The following is a 19680-nucleotide window of genomic DNA, read 5'->3' on the forward strand; positions in this document are numbered from 1 at the left end:
CCTGACCTCCAACACACACACACACACACACACACACACACACACACACAAATACATGTTCTGACCCAACCCTGTCAGCTGGCAAGGGTCAACTTCAGTCGCCCCAGAGTGTTTGGAACCAAGGATGATATCCCTCATTCCCTACCTCTCTCCCTCCCTCCCTTCCCCTTTCTTCATTCCTTCCCTCTTTCCCTCCTTCCTTCCTTCCTTCCTTCCCTCCCTCCCTCCTTTCCTTCCTTTCCTTTCCTCTCTCCCTCCCTCCCTCCCTCCCTCCCTCCCTCCCTCCCTCCCTCCCTCCCTCCCTCCCTTCCTTCCTTCCTTCCTTCCTTCCTTCCTTCCTTCCTTCCTTCCTTCCTTCCTTCCTTCCTTCCTTCCTTCCTTCCTTCCATTCTTCCTTCCTTCCTTCCATTTTCCCTTCCTTCCATTCTCCCTCCCTCCCTCCCTACCTACCTACCTACCTACCTACCTACCTACCTACCTACCTACCAACCAACCAACCAACCACGTTTCTCTCATGCTCTTTCTTCAAAGACAAGGAATTCAGGCTGGGCAAGCTGGAGCACGGCAGGTACTTCACCTTCTGTCTCCTGCCTGGTCCTCCTCTCACTGACTCTCCCACCCACTGGCCTTCTCCTGAGAGTCTGACTCATATTTACATGTGCTGAAGTGACTGGGCCATGCCTTTGCCTATCACAAGTGCTTAGCAAATATTGGCAGAAAGGGAAATAAAGATTGACTGCAGTGATCCAGGGCGCCCTCATGATGGGGGCCCAAGTGGTGGTAGAATTCCTGATTACAGCCTTCTCACCTGTGCTGATCCTGGGTGGGTTCACCAGGTGCAAAGTGCTGGCCAGTGCACCTGACTTTCCATTATTGCTCAAACAGCCTGAGAGAGAATCTGTTGTGTCTGTTTATAGAGGCAGTTGCTGAGGCTTAAGAGACTGAGGAGCTGAGCTGAGGCCCCACAGCCTCTCAGAGATGAAGCTAGGACTTAAAATCACTCCTTTTTCATACAGAAGCTTGCTTGCTTGCTTTCTCCTGGTGCACAGGGATTGGGCGGTGTGAGTGTGGTTCATCCCAGAATTCCACCAGAAAGGGACCCTCAAGCCTGCTGTTTGTGGTGAAGAGATACGGGGTGGCCCCCAGGAGCCTTCACCAGCAGTACCTCTTCTGCTTCCGTTTAGTGAATGCAGCTTCTGTAATATGAAATCTCTTTACCTCACAGAGCCTCGACTAGAGAGAGGTTCAGAGCATCCGGCTTTACTGTATGTTAAATATATCTTCATGGGACCAGAGTGATAATACAGTAGGTAGGGTGTTTGCTTTGCACACAGCTGACCCAGGTTCGATCCCCGACTTCTATGGTTCCCCAAGCCTGCCAGGTGAGATTTCTGAGCTGAGAGCCAGAAGTAACCCCTGAGCACTGCTGGGTGTGGCCTAAAAAACGACAACAAAAAATCTTTAGGTTGAAGCCTGTGCAATAGTACAGCAGGTAGAGCATTTCCCTTGCACGTGGCCAAACCAGGTTTGATTTCCAGCATTTCATATGGTCCCCCTGAACATGGCTAGGAATGATCCCTGAGCACCACCAGGTGTGGTCCAAGAACCAATTATATATATACATATATATATATATGTTTATGTATATATCTTCAGATTGGGTGGCACAATAGTAGAGTATCATATACAATATTGCCTCTTATATGATTGACGTGGAGTAACTTTGACCACCAAAAAAATCTTCAGGTAGCACAGAGGTAAGCCTTGGACATAGTCGGTTCCTGGTTTAGTAAATGGTCTCTTATGCCCCATCAGGAGCAATTCCTGTGCATGAGACCAGGAATAACCCCTAAGCACCCCCTGGGTATGACCCAGATCACTCGCACTCCAAAAACATATCTTCAGGACCAACATAGGAGTTCAGACTTTGTAGGCAGAAACCACAGGTTAGATATCTGGCACCACATGATCTCCTGAGCACCACCAGGAACAACAAGCTCTGAGCCCTGATCTGGGTGTGCCACCCAGAAAGAAATAGGCCGCGAAACACATGTATCTTAGAGGTCAAGCAGATATGGCTCCTAGCTAGACTCCAGGCCCAGCATGTGCATAGCATGGAGGTAGGGCATTTGCCTTGCATGCAGAAGGATGGCAGTTTGAATCCCAGCATTGCATATGGTCCCCCAAGCCTGCCAGGAGTGATTTCTGAGCCTAGAGCCAGGAGTAACCCTGAGCGCTGCTGGGTGCGACCCAAAAACCAAAACCAAAGCCAAAAAACAAAAACTCTAAATCTCATCCCCACCCCAGACCCGCCCAGACCTGCCCTACCTCCTTAGAGCCCAGCACTAAAATATAATCAAAGGAACAGTCAAGTGAGGAGGACCCTGGGGCAACAGATTTCCAACAAGTTGTGGAGAGTCAAGAAGTAATTTGAAGAGGTGTTTCTTCTGCCAGCCCCTATAGGACTCCTCAGGAGAGATTTGGCAGGAGACGCCTTTCCTTTCCTCCAGGTAATTGCCAAGCCAGGGAGTAAACTGCTACGGTTCAGGAAGCCAGAGCCAGGCAGTGGGGAGAGGCCTCTAGCCTTGGCTCTGCTGGAGCAGCTGTGTCTCCCCTTAGAAAAAGGGGCCATTGCCCATGGACATAGACTGTGTCACTTCCTAGGGTAGGGAATGTAGAAATACATATTAATTATTGAGTCTTGGATGGTTGTGGATTAGCATTTTGCCCTGGGAGGAGGTGGCAGGGAACTTCTTCATCTGCTGTCTGACAGTTTCTGGGGCTCCTGGGCATTTCCTACCCTTCTTCCCTTTGCCCTCTGCTCTCAGCACTGTTGCTGGCTTCTAGTGTGGGGAGGTCAGAGGTCATACTTCCTGCAAGCAGCTGTCTGCCTCACCTGGACCCTGTCCTGGGGCACCCTTTGTTCGTTCGTTCTTCCTTGGGAGTCCAGGAATTGCCGGTCATCAGCATCTTTGGGAGACAGGGCTGGAAGAAGCCTGTGGGAAGGAATTTGGTGAGAAAGAGTTCTGGGCCCTGTCATTTTCAGGTCATATTCCTGATGAACCAAAACCACCACCCAAAAGCTTAGATTTTCCAAGAAACATCACACAGGATGACCATCTTTCCGAGGATGACACTCCTGTCTGCTACCATTCATCTTTCTGCAAGGTTGCTGTAGTTGAAGCAGCACCCCAGCATGTTGCTCCTGTAGTTTATGGGTTTCATATGTGCTTATAACCTTTCTTCTCCCTCAGCCAAGTCTGCCGATCGCCTGGGCACCATGGGGCGAGGGGGAACCACTTTTCTCTGGTTTGTTGTCTTTGGGCCTTTCTGAAGCAGCCTCAGAGAGTCTGGCATGGGAGGCTCCTGGAATATCCTGGTCTGCATCCCTGTATCCCAGCATGGATCCGTGGCTTTATTATTGACAGATGGGGAGGGTGGGTTAGGGAGGTCCCTCATATCATGCAAAGAAGGGGATCCCTTGCAGTGCTATGTTGGGCAAACTGGTGCTTGTCAAATTGGTCCAGGGCTGCCTCTCTCAAAACCTGAACACCCCCCCCAAAGTAGCCTGGGAGACATCTTGGATTGAGAATGAATTCAGCATCATAACTCCATCCTGGGGCCCAAGATAGTACAATGGGTAGGGACCTTGCCTCACACGTGGCCAACCCGGGTTTGATCCTTGGCATCCCACATGGTCCACTGTACCTACCTCCACACACACATGCCAGCACTGCAGGAGTGATTTCTAAATGCAGTGCCAGGAACAACCCCTGAACATCAACGGGTGTGGCCCCAAAGAAAGCAAGCCTGGTCTTGACCAGTGGGACATCACACCTCCGTCCTTTGTAGTACCTTGAGTACCCCTTGGATTCTGGGTAGGGTAGCAGGAGGAGGTCAGAATAGCAGGATATACAGTCCCCTACACTCCGGGACCCCCACTGACCCCGGCAGTGAATGACGTGGATGGAGCACTATCCCTGACTGGCTCCAGACAAAGGCGTCTTAAGGAGTCTGAGAAGCCCAGTATTTTCTCATTCTTCTTCGCAGTCCATGTTCCGACCTTGAAAGCCTGCGCGTGGGTACTACATACAGTGCATTGAGGAAGGTCTCCCCTGCTCCCTTTCCAGGTACCAACAAGCCCCAGATCCTGGGGCAGAAGACCGTGGCCCCTCCCAGCGGGGGCAGTACCACTCGAGTGGCATTTCACAGTCAGCTGGACTTTGTCCAGTGCTGGCCGTCCCCCGGGTGAGCAGTAATGAGTGGGGTGATGGGCCGAGTCCCCTCCTCTCCTGCCCTATTACAGCAGAAGTTTCTTTTTTCTCATTAAAACCACCTTTGTCAGAACGTCTTTAATCAGCCACCTCCCAGGGGATGTGTTTCAGGAGGCGGATTTTTCACACTCTCCCTTCTTTCCCCTTTTGGAAATTCTCCTCTTGGTGCCCATGAAGCGAACTAATGAGATGCCAGGAAGGTTGGGCCTGTGTTAATTGGCCTGGGGACCGGTGGAAGCCTTTCGGCTGGCCCGTCCCTGCCTGCCCTCCTCACTCAGCCTCTCTCTCTCTCTCTCTCTCTCTCTTTTTTTCCCTCTCTCTCTGTCTCTTTGGTGCAGGTGGCACAGACGGCAGATGGTGTGGACGCTGACCTCTGGAAAGACGGCTTGTTTAAATCCAAGGTCACCAGATACCTGTGTTTCACACGAGCATTTTCAAAAGAAAACGTAAGTCCAGCAGGGTGTCCCAGTGTGCCTATGTCAGTGTCCCCGCGTGAGCGGGGAGCCTTCATCTGCATGGAAGAAGCGGTGACCGGGTTCTGCTTCATTTATTAGAAGTGTTATTAGTTATTCACCCGAGTGCACCACAGGGTCCATTAAAGCGCATTCTCCAAGGGAGACCGGGAAATCTCTCTCAGAGCTCTAGTGGGTTTGTTGGTTGTTGCTGTTTTCTATTTTTTTTATTTTTATGGCCTACCTTTCCTCAGAGTAACAAATCACATGAAACTCTTTGAGTTGAGCTGAATTAAAGCTGCCAACAGGGCTGGAGCAATAGTACAGCGGTAGGGTGTTTGTCTTGTATGCAGCTGACCCACGACAGATCTGGTTTGATCCCCGGCATCTCATATGGCTCTCCCAGCCTGCCAGGGGGAAGGCATAGCCAGGAGTAACTCCTGATCATCATTGGGTGTGCACCACCCAAAAAAGCTGTCAACAGAATGGAGTGTTAGTGGAAGGGTGTGGTATTCCCCAACCCTTCCCACCACCACTCTATCCTGTGCCTTCTCCCTGAGGAAGTATGGATTTCCCACCAGTCCTGTATTGAATAACTGGGCCCTGGAATTGGCCCAGTTATGGATGTCAAAGGGGACCAGAGCGATAGTACATTGGGGAGAATATTTGTATGCATACATACCCAAATTCTATCCCCGGCACCATCTATGGTTCTCCATGCTCCCCAGGAGTGATTCCTGAATGCAGAGCCAAAGACAAAAGACAGACCAAAGACAAAACAGATGCAAAAAGATGTCAACTGTGACATTTCCAGTAAGGTGCTTGAACAAGGGGTAGGGAGTGGCTGAGGAAAGTGAATGAGCCTAAAGTAATATACATCACTTTAGAGATGTATGAACCCCATGGGGGGGCTGTCCCAGTGTACCCCCATCCTCAGTGTCACCCTGAGGACAGCATCGTGTTTGCCTAGTCTGAGGCCGGGTCCCTGTCTGGCCTGGCCCTACAGGTCACATCAAGGCCACACCCCAGTAAGTGCTCAGAGGCCACTCCCCGTGTAGTCTGGGGGACCATGTGGTATTAAATTGGGGTGACATTCCTTCCTTCCTTCCTTCCTTCCTTCCTTCCTTCCTTCCTTCCTTCCTTCCTTCCTTCCTTCCTTCCTTCCTTCCTTCCTTCCTTCCTTCCTTCTTACTTTGTTTTTGGGCCACATCCAGTGACACTCAGGGTTTACAGCTGGCTATGCACTCAGAAATAACTCCTGGCTTGGGGGACCATATGGAATGCCGGAGAATAGAACGATAGTCAGTCCTAGGTCAGCCATGTACAAGGCCAATACCCTATCACTGCACCACCTCTCTGACCACTTTTTTTTATTATGCATGACTTTTTACTATGGTAGTTATGTGAGTTCATGGTTTTAAAAGATGAAAACAGCCACAGACCTCCTCCATCCTTTCCTTCTGCTCCCAAAGTGCAAGAGTGGACATTCTCTCCTTTATCCCATCACCTCACCTTCTCCTCGCACCCTCAGGCTGTGCTCCATTGTTCACCCCCTCCTAACTGAGGCCCTCACACAGAATATCCCTTCAACACAGAATGTCCTTCAACAGTCCCTCCCTGTGACTCAGTCTGGGGTACCCAGTGTGAGTGTGTTCGGAATAGAGGGGTCCTGCCTTCTCTGACTTGCCTCTAGTTGTCTCTGTCGTTAGTTAAGGCATTAGTGTGAGGAAAGTTCTCCATGTCCTCAGGACTGGGGGAGTCCTAGCTTTCTTGGTCCCTCAGCCTGAAAGCGACACATGCCTCCTGTGGGGCCAGATCCCCATACAGGGGTGACCATGTCCCTACTCCTGAGTGGTGCTCATGACGGGGCTGGACCTATTCCCCACACTGCCTTCCCAGAATTCACACCCAGTGAAGCTGGGGGTCAGCCCCCATACCCCTGCCCTTTCCTCCTGGGTCCACCCCCACACAGGTGACTCTCCCCAGCCTCTTTGTCCCTGGACTTTTCCAAACCTTTTTGAAAACAGTTTTTATTTCTAGCTTTGGCCACCTCAGTGCTTCCCCCCTCCACCACGCTCCAACTGTTCCTACTACAGAAGATCCATGAGCACTTGCCCTGCAACTCTGTGGGCCTGAGCAGGACCTTTGTGCCTGCATGTGTCCGTTCCCCATCACCTCTTCCCACCAGCCAGGTACCCCAGGACTACAGAGGGCAGAGAAAGGCCATCTGGGCTTGTTAGTGAGTTCCAGGTGCTGGCCTTGTGCTCGTCATGCATCCACAGTTAATCACCTGTGCAGGTGCCCACAAAGGGCTGCACACAGCCGGGCAGGGGCGAGGAGGGAACAGGAGTCATGGACACACATGTGGAGGAAGCACTACCTCTCTTTAGATGCTTCCAGAAAGAGAACTAATGGGCCCATCCATTGCAGAGTTTCAAGATCCAGTTAAAGAGGGCTCCCTCAGCCAAGAGGGAGCCACTTCCTGGCCCAGAAAGGAGCTTTATCCCCATGCTGCCATCCTGGCCCTACTACTGCTTGGGTCCAGGTTTATTCCTAGCATCATTTTTCACCACCATAAAGGAGGAATGTGGGTTCCCGGGACCAGACAGATTCTTAATTAGGCGAAAAGAGACTCCCAGTGTAGGAGTTTGGGGAGACACCTTTGGAACCTAAATTCCTTATACCTCCCCTCCTCTCTGCCTCCACCCAAATCAGGCCATTCATCCAGAAACCTGGCTTTGGAATGACATTGCTTCTTGGGGGGAAGGCTCGAGATTAATTGCACTTTTCATGCCCTGTACTTTCTGCATTACCTGTAATAATAATGTACATAGATTAGGTAGGGAGGATATTAAACAGAAGGATTTATGAACATTTGAATATTAAGTTGGTTATCTGTGGCTACCTTAAATGCAAGGTTGTCAAAAATAATTACAGTATACTAGCAAATACTGGCTACCAGAGACAATATAAATGCCGCGAGTCGGTGCATCGAGGGCTCCTGGCATGAATCATTTGCTCAACAAGGACTGGGAATACGTTCTTCATATTTATGAGGAGGAAATGAAAGGGAGCCTGGGATGGGGGGAGGGGAGAGGGGGGCGAGCAAAATTAATGATGCCGCAGACCTACCGTATTAAAGCAGGGATCGGACTGTGAGCACAGCCCGCCTGCAGGGACCCCCCTCGGACCGCACAGAGAGCTTGGGCGGTGCCAGCCTCCACTTGGTATTCGTGCAAGGGCTCGCCAACGCGTTTTATTTAATGGCCACACCACCGATGTTCTGGTTTTATGATCAGGGACATTTGTCGAGTGTGGAGGGTGAGGTCGCTAAGTGGTTTGCAGTTGACTTCTGTAAAACCCAACTTGTCAAGGGGGAGACATCTCCAAAGGATATTGATGCTTGCCCATCCATCTCTGGAGTGGGGACGCATACCCAGCTGTTAATTTCTCAATGCAGAAGGTAGTGATGACATGGAAAAGCAACTGCCACGGAAAAAAAAGAAAAAGGAAAAAAAAGAACCATGATCTATCGGATCAGGCGCTTCTGAAAGCAGCTGATGTGTGCGAGCTTAGGGAGCGGTTCAGACTCTCCCACACGGCTGGAGATTTATGCCCCATCCTCGAGGGTTCTGTGCCGTGCGCGTCTCCCTGCAGACTGCTGCCAGGGATGGAAGAATGTGGCATTGTTGGCACCACTCAGGAAAAGAAACAAATGATCATGACAACTGGGCCATGGCAACACCTATGATCCTGGTTGCTGTATGGCCTGAGTTGAAGAATTTATTGCTTTTGTGAGTCTTTGGTTTATACCACATTTATGAAGCATGGGAGGGGCAGGAATTCAATCCAAAGCTTCCCTCATGCAAAGCAAGTACTCTGCTACGAAGATGCACCTTGGTCCCTGTGAAATAGATTTTAAATGTATTTTTAGATTTGGGGACCACTGCTGATGATACACAGGGGTTACTCCCAGTTCTGTGCTTAGGAATTACTCCTAGTAAACTTGAGGGAGTGGCATATGGGTTACTAGAGATCAAACCCAGGTTGGCCACGTGCAAGATAAAGGTCTGACCTGCTGTATTATCTCGCTAGCCTGCTTTAATTGCTTTTATTGGCATAGCTTAGGTTTGTCAGCCAGTCCAGTCCACTTCAGTTTCTGACTCTGAGTGATTTCCCCTCATCACCCTCCCAACCCCTTTCAAATGTGCCAAGACATTTCTCATTTTGCGAAAAGAATGAACATCTAATCGGTACCCCGAAATGTGCCAGGCTTGGGTTTACAGTAACAGGATCATTTGTATCCTCATGATTTTTAAATTCTAACAGGGAGATGGAAATTTCACACACACACACACACACACACACTCTTACATAATACATACACACATACATGTGTTATGTATTATCACATAAACACTCACACTCATACACATATAAACACACATTCAGACATATACACTCATATACATAGGCATTACTCATACACACGATCAAGTAACCAGGCCATGCCCAGGGGTGCCAGGTGGGCTTGTGACATAAATGGTTGTAAGAATCCCCCGAGAGCCTGAGTGGGAACCATAAGAACCTTTGCCTAAGCAAGGTGGAGACTGAATAGTGGGCAATGAGGAGCTGAGAGGGTCCTCCTTCTCGGGGCTGGCCCCAGGAATCCAGAACAAGGAGGAGCCTGGGCTTGAGTCAGGGCTTATGGGGAAGAAAAGCTCTGGAAAGTGAACTGCTTATGTCCTGAGGGTATAGGCCCATGATTCTTTTGTTCACTGCCTCTCACTAGAAAGCAGGCTTGAGGGCCTGAGAAGGAGGCAGTGTGAGCTACAAACAACTCCAAAGATGGGATGAAGCCTTGGCGGGACCCATATGCTGTGGGATGGGTCTGGAGAGCTTCTGACAGCTTGATCATGGATGCCCATAATCTGTGGCTGGATCGGGTTGATGATCCCCTTCTGTGCTCTGGGGGACCACTGTGCCCACTTCACTCGCTGCCCGGAGGTCTCATGGATCACTGTGGAAGACGTGCATGGCTGCGGGGGGCGGGGGGGTGTTCCACATGAGGGTCATGGGGCTCAGGGTTGGACGCATGTCTCTTCCTATTGCCATGACATTGGTGTTCAGGCTGAGCAGAGATCCAATGTCCCCCAAGAATCTGCCCTTTCTGAACCCCATTGCCTGCTGTTGGTGTCAACCTGAGGCTTTCTATCTAACACAGATGAAAACTACTTCTTGGGATTGGGGTGATGGTGGGACCCACATGCCTTGGAAAGACGGACAGTACCAATGCCATGTCTGCTAATGAGCCTGCGGACTGCCCGGGAGCCAGATTGGCATACCCTCTCCGGAGTCAGGTCCCGATTAACTATCCGTCTCTCTTCTCTCTCTCCCAAGAGTCATTTAGGGAACGTGTTAGTGGACATGAAGCTCATTGACATCAAGGACACACTGCCTGTGGGCTTCATCCCCATTCAGGAGACAGTGGACACACGTGAGTCCCTCCCACCCTTATCCTGCTTCCTCTCCAGTGGTTGATTTCCTGTGAGCACTTTCCAGGAAGCCCAGGAATGAACCCTGCTGCTTTCTGGCCCATACCTACCTATTTCCCAGGTAGTGTCCTTTGCTCTCAGCATGGCATCGCCTGCTCACACAACTATGGTGGGCAGGGGCCAGGGCACTAGACCCAGATAAAAAGGGGAAGATCAGAAGACCCAGGGTGATACAAGAGTCTCGTGTCCCCACCCATCTGGGCTCTAGGAACAAAGCCCAGCCTGGAAGGCTGCAGGGGACAAGTATGTGTGGACTTCAGCCTGCTTGGATGCCAGTAAGAAAGTTTTCAGAATCTGAGAGTGTTCTGTTTGGGGCACTGGTCAGTCCCAAAAGTCAGCCAGAACCCCCAGTCCTGCATTAGGGGGGGGGCAAAGTGGGCATGGGCATGGCCACTTTCTGAGAAAGGCATGACTAGCAAGTCAGACAGACGGCACAGAGATAGGCTAAGAGGGACTGGCCCCCACATGTTTAAGTTTTACGGGATCCTGAAGAGCCGTGCGGGGCCATAGTGCAGACACCCTCCTGGCAACCCCGCTGCCTCCTATTCCTGTGCCAGAACTTGTTTAATTTTCACATGATGCTGACTTCAGAGCGTCTGTCTACACTGGTGGTGCGGTAAAGAGACATTGGGCCTCCGGAGTCATTTCTGCCCACCCCCCCATGTCTCCCTTGTTCTGCACAATTTTTCCACTCAGTCCTCTTTGCTCACTATAAATTTTTTTCCACTGTGTTTTGTTTTTGGTTTGACTTTTAGTTGAGATAAGATTTCTGTCTACATCGCTTTACTGAGTGGTGGATCCCACAATATGCATATTTTTACATTCACCCCCATCTCCTCACTCTTGGTCATGGAGCTGCTAACCAGCAAGGAAACAGTTCCCAGGTTCCCTCCCTTACCCCCAAAGTAAATGCTTTCCCTGCCCATTTTCGCTACATTCCTGCCAGGCCCCTCTTTGATGGTGGGTGTTGTTATATTTGTGGCACTGACTTAGGGATTAAGTCATATTTCCAAGGTCCGACCCTGGAAAGGGGTAAGTCTGACTGGCCTTAGTCACCTGCCCTGTGCCATCTTGCAGAGCTTGTGTTTAATTAAGCACCTTCCCCAGTTTAAGGGGATGTGTTTCTCTGTAGGTTTGGAGGTATAGTTCACATATCCCAGAATCTGGCCATTAAAAGCACACAGTTCCATGGTGTGGAGTATTTTCTTATATGTATGTATGTATGTATGTATGTATGTATATATACATATATATACATATGTATGTATGTATGTATATAATATCTTTATGTAAGCACCATGATTATAAATTTTTTAGTTGGGTTTTGGTCATAAAAATATATACCCCCCTTCACCAGTACAAACTTCCTGCCACCAATGCCCCCCATCTTCCTCCCCCACCCCCATTTGTTTTCAAGACAGGCATTCTATTTCTCTCATTCACTACCATTGTCATGATAGTTGTCAGTATAGTTCTTTCTCTAACTGCACTCACCAGTCTTTGTAGTAAGCTTCATATCATGGACCGGTCCTTCCAGCCCTCATCTCTGTTATCTCTGGATATTATTACAATCATGGCTTTTATTTTTCTTAAATACCACAGAAGAGTGAAACTATTCTGTGTGTCTCTCTCCCAGCATTATTTTAATCAGCATAATAGTTTGCATGTCCATTCATGTCCAGGAAAGTTTCATTTTTCCTGACAGCTGCATAATATTCCATTGTGTATCTGTACCACAGTTTCTTTAGCCACTCATTTGTTGTCGGGCATCTGGGTTGTTTCCAGATTATGGCTATTGTGAATAGAGCTGCAAGGCAGCCACAATCACAACCACTTGTAGAACATTTTATCACCCCCAGAAGCAGCAGCATGCCTCCATGCACTGTCACTTTTGTTGCTGTCCTAGGCCATCCCTGCTCTGTTGTCTGCATAGATGTGCCTGCTCTGTGTACATTACTATCATATGGTCTGTGGCTTCTCACCTTATATGCTGTTCTCATGGTAGAATGGTGCATACCTGTACCATACATTATCTGGATCTGAATCTCCCTCTATGGAATGAATGTTTGCACTTTGGCCTATCAGGAAAATGTTGTTACAGACATTCGTTGTGCATGTTTTTTTGTGTTTTCATTGCTCTAGAGTATATACCTAAGGGTGGAATTGGTAGTAATTCTGTATGTTGCTTTTTCGTTTGCTCGTTTTGTTTTTGTTTGTTTCGGGGGGACCACATCTGTCAGTGCTCAGCGCTAACTCCTGACTCTGCACTCAGGGATCATTCCTAGTGGTCTCAGGGGATTATAGGGAATGCCGGGGATTGAACCTAGGTCAGCTGCATGCAAGAGACCTACCCACTGAACTATCACTCTAGCCCCCGTATTTTACTTCTTGAGGAGCTGCTAAACTTTGTTCAGGGAACTGCACCATTTTATTTTATACCCTACACTATGGCCCCTTCTCCATATTTCCACCAGCCCGTTATAGCCAATTTTTTTGTTTGCTTGTTTTTTTGTTCTCTGGGATTTTGATGCTCTAGGGTTACTCCTGGCTCTGCTCTTAGTAATAATTCCTAGTAGTGCTCGGGGAATCATACTGGTGCCAAGAATCAAACCTGAGTCTCTCCTACATACAAGAAAAGTGCCTACCCACTATACTGTCTCCATCCCCTGGTCATCTTTTTTTATTCTAGCCATGAGTGGGTGAGAAATAGAATCTTTTGTGTTGTTCAGATTTGCCTCATTCTGATGGCTCATGTGTTCATCAACTGAAGAAAACTTGGGGCAGTTTAAGTCCAGGGTATATTTACTATTATGTTGCCAGAAAATTTCCATACCTCTCCTAGGCATCGGCCCTTTATCAGTGAGCAGGGTGGCAAGAATTTTCTTCCATTCTCTGGGTTTTCATTTTCTTGGTGGTGTCCTTCGCTGTTCGTGTTTTTGCTCTCCTGCCATTGTCTGATCCCAGATCGTCCAGATTTGTTCTACGTTTTCTTCCAAGAGTTTTACGGTCTTGCCTGTCCTCTTATCTTTGCCTTTGATTCCTTATGTGATCGTGATTGTGAATGGAGTGAGAGAAGGGACCAGCCTCATTCCTTCGCTGGCGAATATCTGGTGGTCTCAGCAGTGTGGCTGACCAGACAGTTTCCTGTCCTGTTGGTGTGACTCGGTGTTCCTGTGAGAAACTCATTCACAGGAGCATCAACATCTCATTCTCAACTGAGTTCTCTCTTTAACCACCACATCCGGTCCTCCTTAGACTGGCACCTTAGCCTTGATTATCGTTGTTTTGTAGCAAGTTTTGAAGCTGGGAAGTACGACTCTTTCCACTTTGCTCTTCCTTTCAAAATTACTTTTCTGTACTAGGTCCCATGGGGTTTCCATGGTTTCTTCGGATAAGCCAGCTGGGACTTTTCAGGTTATTGATTGTACTGTTTGTGGATCACTTCAGAGACGTGGGTTCTAGACCCTTCTTGGCATGAGTTTTCAAATGACTGGCCAAGTCAGGGCCCTCTCTGACCTGCCCCTTTATCTGAGCACCCTGCCCTGTCCCATGCCAAGTTGGTCTTTTTATGTTCCTTTCCATTACCAGTTCTCCTCACCCAAATGTCCTATCCCTCAGTTCAGAGAGTTCTGCCTTAGAACTAAAATTTCCTCAAACTTTCTTGGCTTTCTCTGCTCCCTTTCTAGTGGAAAAAATTAGCAGCCAGCCCTCACACTGAAATCTACCTTCTGGCTTTGTTTTGTTTGGTTTGGTTTGGTTTGGTTTGGTTTGGTTTTGGGGGTCTCCTGGCTGTCCTCAGGGTTAATATCTGACTTTGATCTCAGGGATTACCTGTGCTGTTACAAAGAACATATGTGGTGCTAGGGATTGAAGCTGGGTTGGCCACATGCAAGGCAAGCACCTTACCCACTATCACCCCAGCCCCCAAATCTACATTCTTTAAACAAAGTGCCCCCCCACAACTGTACCTGAGACTTCTAGCACTCTTCTCATCATTCAAGTGCCTCCACCTCCAGGAAACACTTTGCCCAAGAGTACTCAAGGGGAAGCCTCAGTAGAAATAGCCTCATTACCCACACACCAGCCTGAGGCCTACATACTCTTGTCCTTGTCCTCTCCTCAGCCAATATCCACTCGTACCCAGCCTTGGCTCCTGGATAGAAAGATGCGACAGGGCCAGAGCCATTTCTGCACAGCAGGGATGGTGCTTGTCTTGCACTCAGCTGATCTGGGTTTGATCCTTGGCATCCTAGATGGTCCCCCAGCACCACCAGGAGTCACCCTTGAGAACAGAGCCAGGAGTAAGCCTTGAGCACAGCTAGGCATTATAAAAGAAGAAAGGTGGGGAGGATAAGGAAGAGGAAGTGAAGGAGGAAGAGAAGGAAGAAGTAGCCTTCTTTGTGCTTCTTCCCCACATAGCCCAGCATGGGGAACTGAGAAGAGGGAGAGGAATGGGCACAGTTTGGCTAAAGTGGCAGGAAGTTGGAGAAAGTGATCATCTTGGCACCTGAGCTCACACCCCAACTTCATCTAGGGCCATTCAAGGGCCACCCTGAGTCATGCTGACCAAAGACTGCTGAGTCTCACAACTCTGGTGCTGCAAATAAATGACTTTTTCTCCTAGACCTCAGTTTCCTCACCTGTGAAGTGGACAGATGTTACCTAATGTTTGAGCTTAAACTTTAGCTAACTTGAGAGCCATTTCTATGTTGTAGTTTTACCATGTCTTTGCTGCAATCTCTCTCTTTGAGGCCAGGGATCATGTTTAATTCATCTCTGAATCACCCCCAAGATCTTTGCCATACACACAAACTTGCTCAGAGGATGGGCTCGGTAAAAATAAGCTTTTATTACTCTCTGTTGCCAAATTAACTTCCAGGAACACCAGTTCTCAGTGCCTCTAATGGCACCGACGTATGCCCATTTTTTGTAGGCCTGCCAGTGTGGTCTTGAATTTTTTATTTACTTTTACTATTCTAATGTGTTCCATTTTTCCTTCATTTTTTAATTAGCAAGGCCAAGCGTTTCACCAGTGTCGGTCTGCCATTTTCACTTATTCTCACATAGCTTGCCTGCTGCTTCAAAATTGGAACCATCTTGTAGTTCTGTGCCGACTTCTTCCTTTCCCTTTGGTCTTCATCTTTGTGTTGCTATTCTGTGGAATCCATGAAATATATCCCTTCAGCATTGTCTCTCAGTTGGATGAACTTATTGAGGAGATGGCCGTGTGGGCCCCATTCCCTGTGCCTCAGGTATGTCTGTTTGTGGCCCTGTGTGGACTTCCTGATGCTGTATTCCAGCATTTCTATTGATTATTGTCTTACACAAGGTTGCTGGGGTTGGATTAGTCTCTTCATTCTGGATCATTTGTTTATACTTAGGGTCCATGTGGTCCCAAGCCAACCCCATAGTAGTCCCAAGCCAACCAAGCCAGTCCAACTAATCATTTCAGTACAGTTGGAGGATACTTAAGGCCCTGAGTTTATAAAGTCAATCCAAAGAGACAAGATTCCTTTAATTTGCTTAAAATACAGTTTGCTACAGATCCATATAGCACTTAAAAACTGGAAGATTGTTTGCTTTAGTAAAGTGCTATGTCCTTTTCTGTGTTCATTAGTATGACTGAACACATCTCTATTGACTCTGTATAATATGTTTACTTAAAATTAGGCCTGTTTAAGCATGTGCAATTAGCAGCTCCATCTTTTAACTCTGGGTTTGCTGTAGATGGAGGACTGAAGCAAAGAGCAGCGTGGCAAAGGAAGTCTGATATCTGCCATTCCTGCTCTGAGAGGAATGGGAAGCCATCCCTCACCTTCTCTCACTTCCTCCTTGCTGAAGAGAGCCCTTGCCTTCACTTTCTCTCTGAAGGAGAAGAGGACTCACTCCTTCACATTCACTTCCTTCTTTCTGAGAAGAGTCTTCACTCCTTCATTTCCCTGGCTTTGAGGAGAGGCCTCTCTTCTTTCACATTCACTTTTCTCCTCCTCTTCACACTCTCTTCCTCTTCCCTAAGGAGAAGCCTCACTCCAGTCATTTTCTCAGCTCTGAGGAGAGGCCTCTCCATCACATTCTTTTCTTTCCTTTCTGAGGAGAGGGCTCACTCCTTCACATTTAATTAACTTCCTCCTCTCTGAGGAGAGGCCTCACCTCTTCCATACTTTCAAAGGTCTGATCTGATCAGTTTAGTAGTTCTGAAGGATGTGGGTTGCTCCTTGGTGGTCTTTTCACCCCTTTCCACCACCATTTCTGCCTTGTTGGTAGGTACAATGTTTGGGTAGATTTAGGACACAATTACTCATGACTTACAGATAGGTTTATCCCTCTGTTCTCTTTTTTTTGTTGTTGTTTTTTGTTTTTGTTTTTTGTTTTTTGGGCCACACCCGGCGGTGCTCAGGAGTTACTCCTGGCTGTCTGCTCAGAAATAGCTCCTGGCAGGCACGGGGGACCATATGGGACACCGGGATTCGAACCAACCACCTTTGGTCCTGGATCGGCTGCTTGCAAGGCAAACGCCGCTGTGCTATCTCTCCGGGCCCCCCTCTGTTCTCTTGCCTGGGAAAAGAATCCAGAGACTTTCCAAGTTTCTCCCTGGATCTTTAGAAGACAACAAAACAACAGCACAACATCCCCTGATTCAAGAAAACCCTTGATCAGCCCAGAGTGGCCCTTTTCTTTTCACTTGAATGTGCCAATTTCCTGCCACAGAACTGAAAGGAAGTTCCTTAAAATAAGGCTCTGGGCCAAGCCAAGTGTTTCCCTGGCCACATTTCAGACCCTCGCTTTTCTATGTGATTTCAGTAACTCTCTTGTACTGATCATGAAACCGAAGTGCAGAGGAATTGTCACTAAGTCACAAGTGCAGAAAACTGAAGAGTTGAAGTTCCCAGCCAGGTCTTCCTGATTTGTGCATTTAGTGTGGTGATGGAACACTTGTTTAAAAGTCAAAAGAGGGCAAATATGTTAACATCTGGATGGTCACTGCTGATGTCTGCTTGAGCTCCAAGTCATTTTTCTAAGACTTGGTAAGGACAGGAAAAGAGCATATATTACCCTTTTGTGTCCTATCCAAAGCATATTTTAGGGAGACCCAAAGAAAAGTTGAGGAAATTTTCTCTTTGTAAGAATTTCAGCTGGTCCATGTGGCAGAATTTGCACACCACCTTTGTAAAGTGGAAATCACATCAACTTGTCCATCCTTAGGCATCTGGGCAACTTTCCATTACCTGTAACAGCCAGTGGTTGTGCCTTCCAGAAGTCAGTCTCAACGGTTTTTTTTCTAGGTGGCCTCTCCCCATTGAGGCATGGTCCCCCGGGGAGCTGTCCAGAGCATAGAGCCAGTGGTTGGTGACCACTTCCAGCCTCAGCATGTCCCCTGCCACCCGGGAGGGAGCATTGGAGGATTGCCCACCACTTCCAGTTAGGGCTAGGGCTATGACTGAGGGGAATGCAAGTCAGGTGACTTTGTGTTTAGAATATCTCTGTGGGCAGTTCTGGGAGACTCTGACCCTTTGTCCTTGTCTTTCCCTGCAGAGGAAGTGGCTTTCAGGAAGAAGAGATTGTGTATTAAATTTATCCCACGGGACTCAACAGAAGCTGCCATTTGTGACATTCGAATCATGGGCCGGACCAAACAGGCCCCTCCTCAATACACATTCATCGGGTGAGTCACCCACACATTGCCATCTCCTCTCCTCTCCAATCACCACCGGCTCCCGCCTGGTGCCTGCCCTCTCTACACCCCTGAGGGACACCCAGCTGCCCTAGCCTGTTGTGTTCCTCCTCCAGCTCCCTTCCAGGTGTCCCCACCCCAAACTGTTCTTTTCAGGAACTGGAACTCCCAGTCTCTGCCCTGCATACCTCACCCCACTGAGCTATCTGAGGCGCCCACTAGCTACTTCTCTGGGGCAGGATGGTGAATGGGAGTAAGCAGAGACCCTTCTCTCATAGAGTTGATATACTAGAAGTTGCGGTGGGGGGACCAGCAGTAAAAACCCAGGACAACAAGCAGAGAAACTCAGCCCAGCCCATAAAGAATGGCAGGATGCCAAGCAGGGGGGATGACAGTGTGAGAGCAAAGTCCCGGACCCTACACCAAGATGGCAGCCCCCATCCTATAGCTAGTGTTATTTGATTTTTCCAGAGACACCCCATTCTCTCACCTTCCACCTAGCTTCACCCACTTCCATCCAGAAACCGGCAGTCTGCAGATTCAGGCAGGCCCCCACCTCTCAGGTTCGGGCCCTCAGTCTTGAATGAACTCTCTCTGGCCAGTTCATTCCTGTGAGCTCTCCCCCACTTTCCCTGCTGGCCAGGCCTACATGGACTGGAGGGCTACTCCATGGTAACTCAGGGCCTGCCTAGAGGGGTGTCTGCCTCCAGAATACAGAAAGGTGGAAATCTGGGGAATCGGGGTAGTTCTTGGGCACCGATGGAATGACACGAAGGGCCTTCATGACTCTCAGCTGAAATTCTAGTGGGAGATGTTTCCCCCACCCACCACTACCTCACACCCCACCTACTTCCTCCCTGGCCCTGGCATGTTCCCACAAGTTCCCGTAACTGTGCTGTGTACGGTCATTATTGTTCCTCCTTACTCTGAAGCCACAGAGTTCAGACCCTGATGGGCCATGCCAGGGGGAGAGTATGGAATGGGGAGACTGCGGGGTTCAATCACAATATGTGGGGCAGGGGTCAGACTGAGGACTATTTTCATCCCAATGCACGGGAATCTGTTTTTGATTCTTCATGTGTGTGTGTGTGTGTGTGTGTGTGTGTGTGTGTGTGTGTGTGTGTGTGTGTGTGTGTGTGTGTTGAAGGATTGGGAAGGGGTTGCAGGATTAAAATGGGATACACACATGTATTCTTTTTCCAGAGGAAAACAATCCAGGTTTGTTTGTTTGTTTGTTTGTTTTAGGTAAGTCTGGAAAATTCAAAGTTCAGATATTTTAAGCCCCTTTTTCTTTCTTTCTTTTTTTTAACTTTATTTGTTGATTGGTTGATGGGCCACACCCAGCGGTGCTCAGGTGTCACTCCTGGCTCTACACTCAGAAATTGCCCCTGGCAGGCTGGGGGACCATACAGGATGCCAGGAGTCGAACTGGGTCGACCAAATGCAAGGCAAATGCCCTACCACTATGCGATCTCTCCAACCCCTTAAGCCCCCTTTTTTTTTTAAAGTGCCCAGTTCCACACTTGACCTTGTGAGGTTGTGGGGTCCTGCTCTGGAGGGCACCCCATGTTGGGGAGAGCTTCCCCATGGGCCCTGGGTTGTGGCTATGAGTATGGGAACTAGAGCACCTGGCTAAGCCATCCTCTAACAAGACATGGTTCAGGCTTACAAGTGCTGAGCTGAGAAATTTCTGTATTGGAAAGCTTCTAGAAGGATCCACTGAATAA

The 19680-nt window shown here is 48.7% G+C and overlaps 1 protein-coding gene across 1 annotated transcript in view; it reads left to right on the forward strand.

The window, feature by feature from the left end:
* MVB12B (multivesicular body subunit 12B) overlaps window positions 1-19680 on the forward strand; it is a 149892-nt gene that overhangs the window by 39272 nt on the left and 90940 nt on the right. The window contains exons 3-5 of the mRNA XM_049774204.1: window positions 4613-4720; window positions 10127-10223; window positions 17815-17944. Coding sequence (XP_049630161.1) covers window positions 4613-4720; window positions 10127-10223; window positions 17815-17944 — 335 coding nt within the window. The remainder of the gene's footprint in view (window positions 1-4612; window positions 4721-10126; window positions 10224-17814; window positions 17945-19680) is intronic.

Source organism: Suncus etruscus, chromosome 5 (assembly GCF_024139225.1).
Source record: "Suncus etruscus isolate mSunEtr1 chromosome 5, mSunEtr1.pri.cur, whole genome shotgun sequence".
In the NCBI taxonomy this organism is placed as follows: domain Eukaryota; kingdom Metazoa; phylum Chordata; class Mammalia; order Eulipotyphla; family Soricidae; genus Suncus; species Suncus etruscus.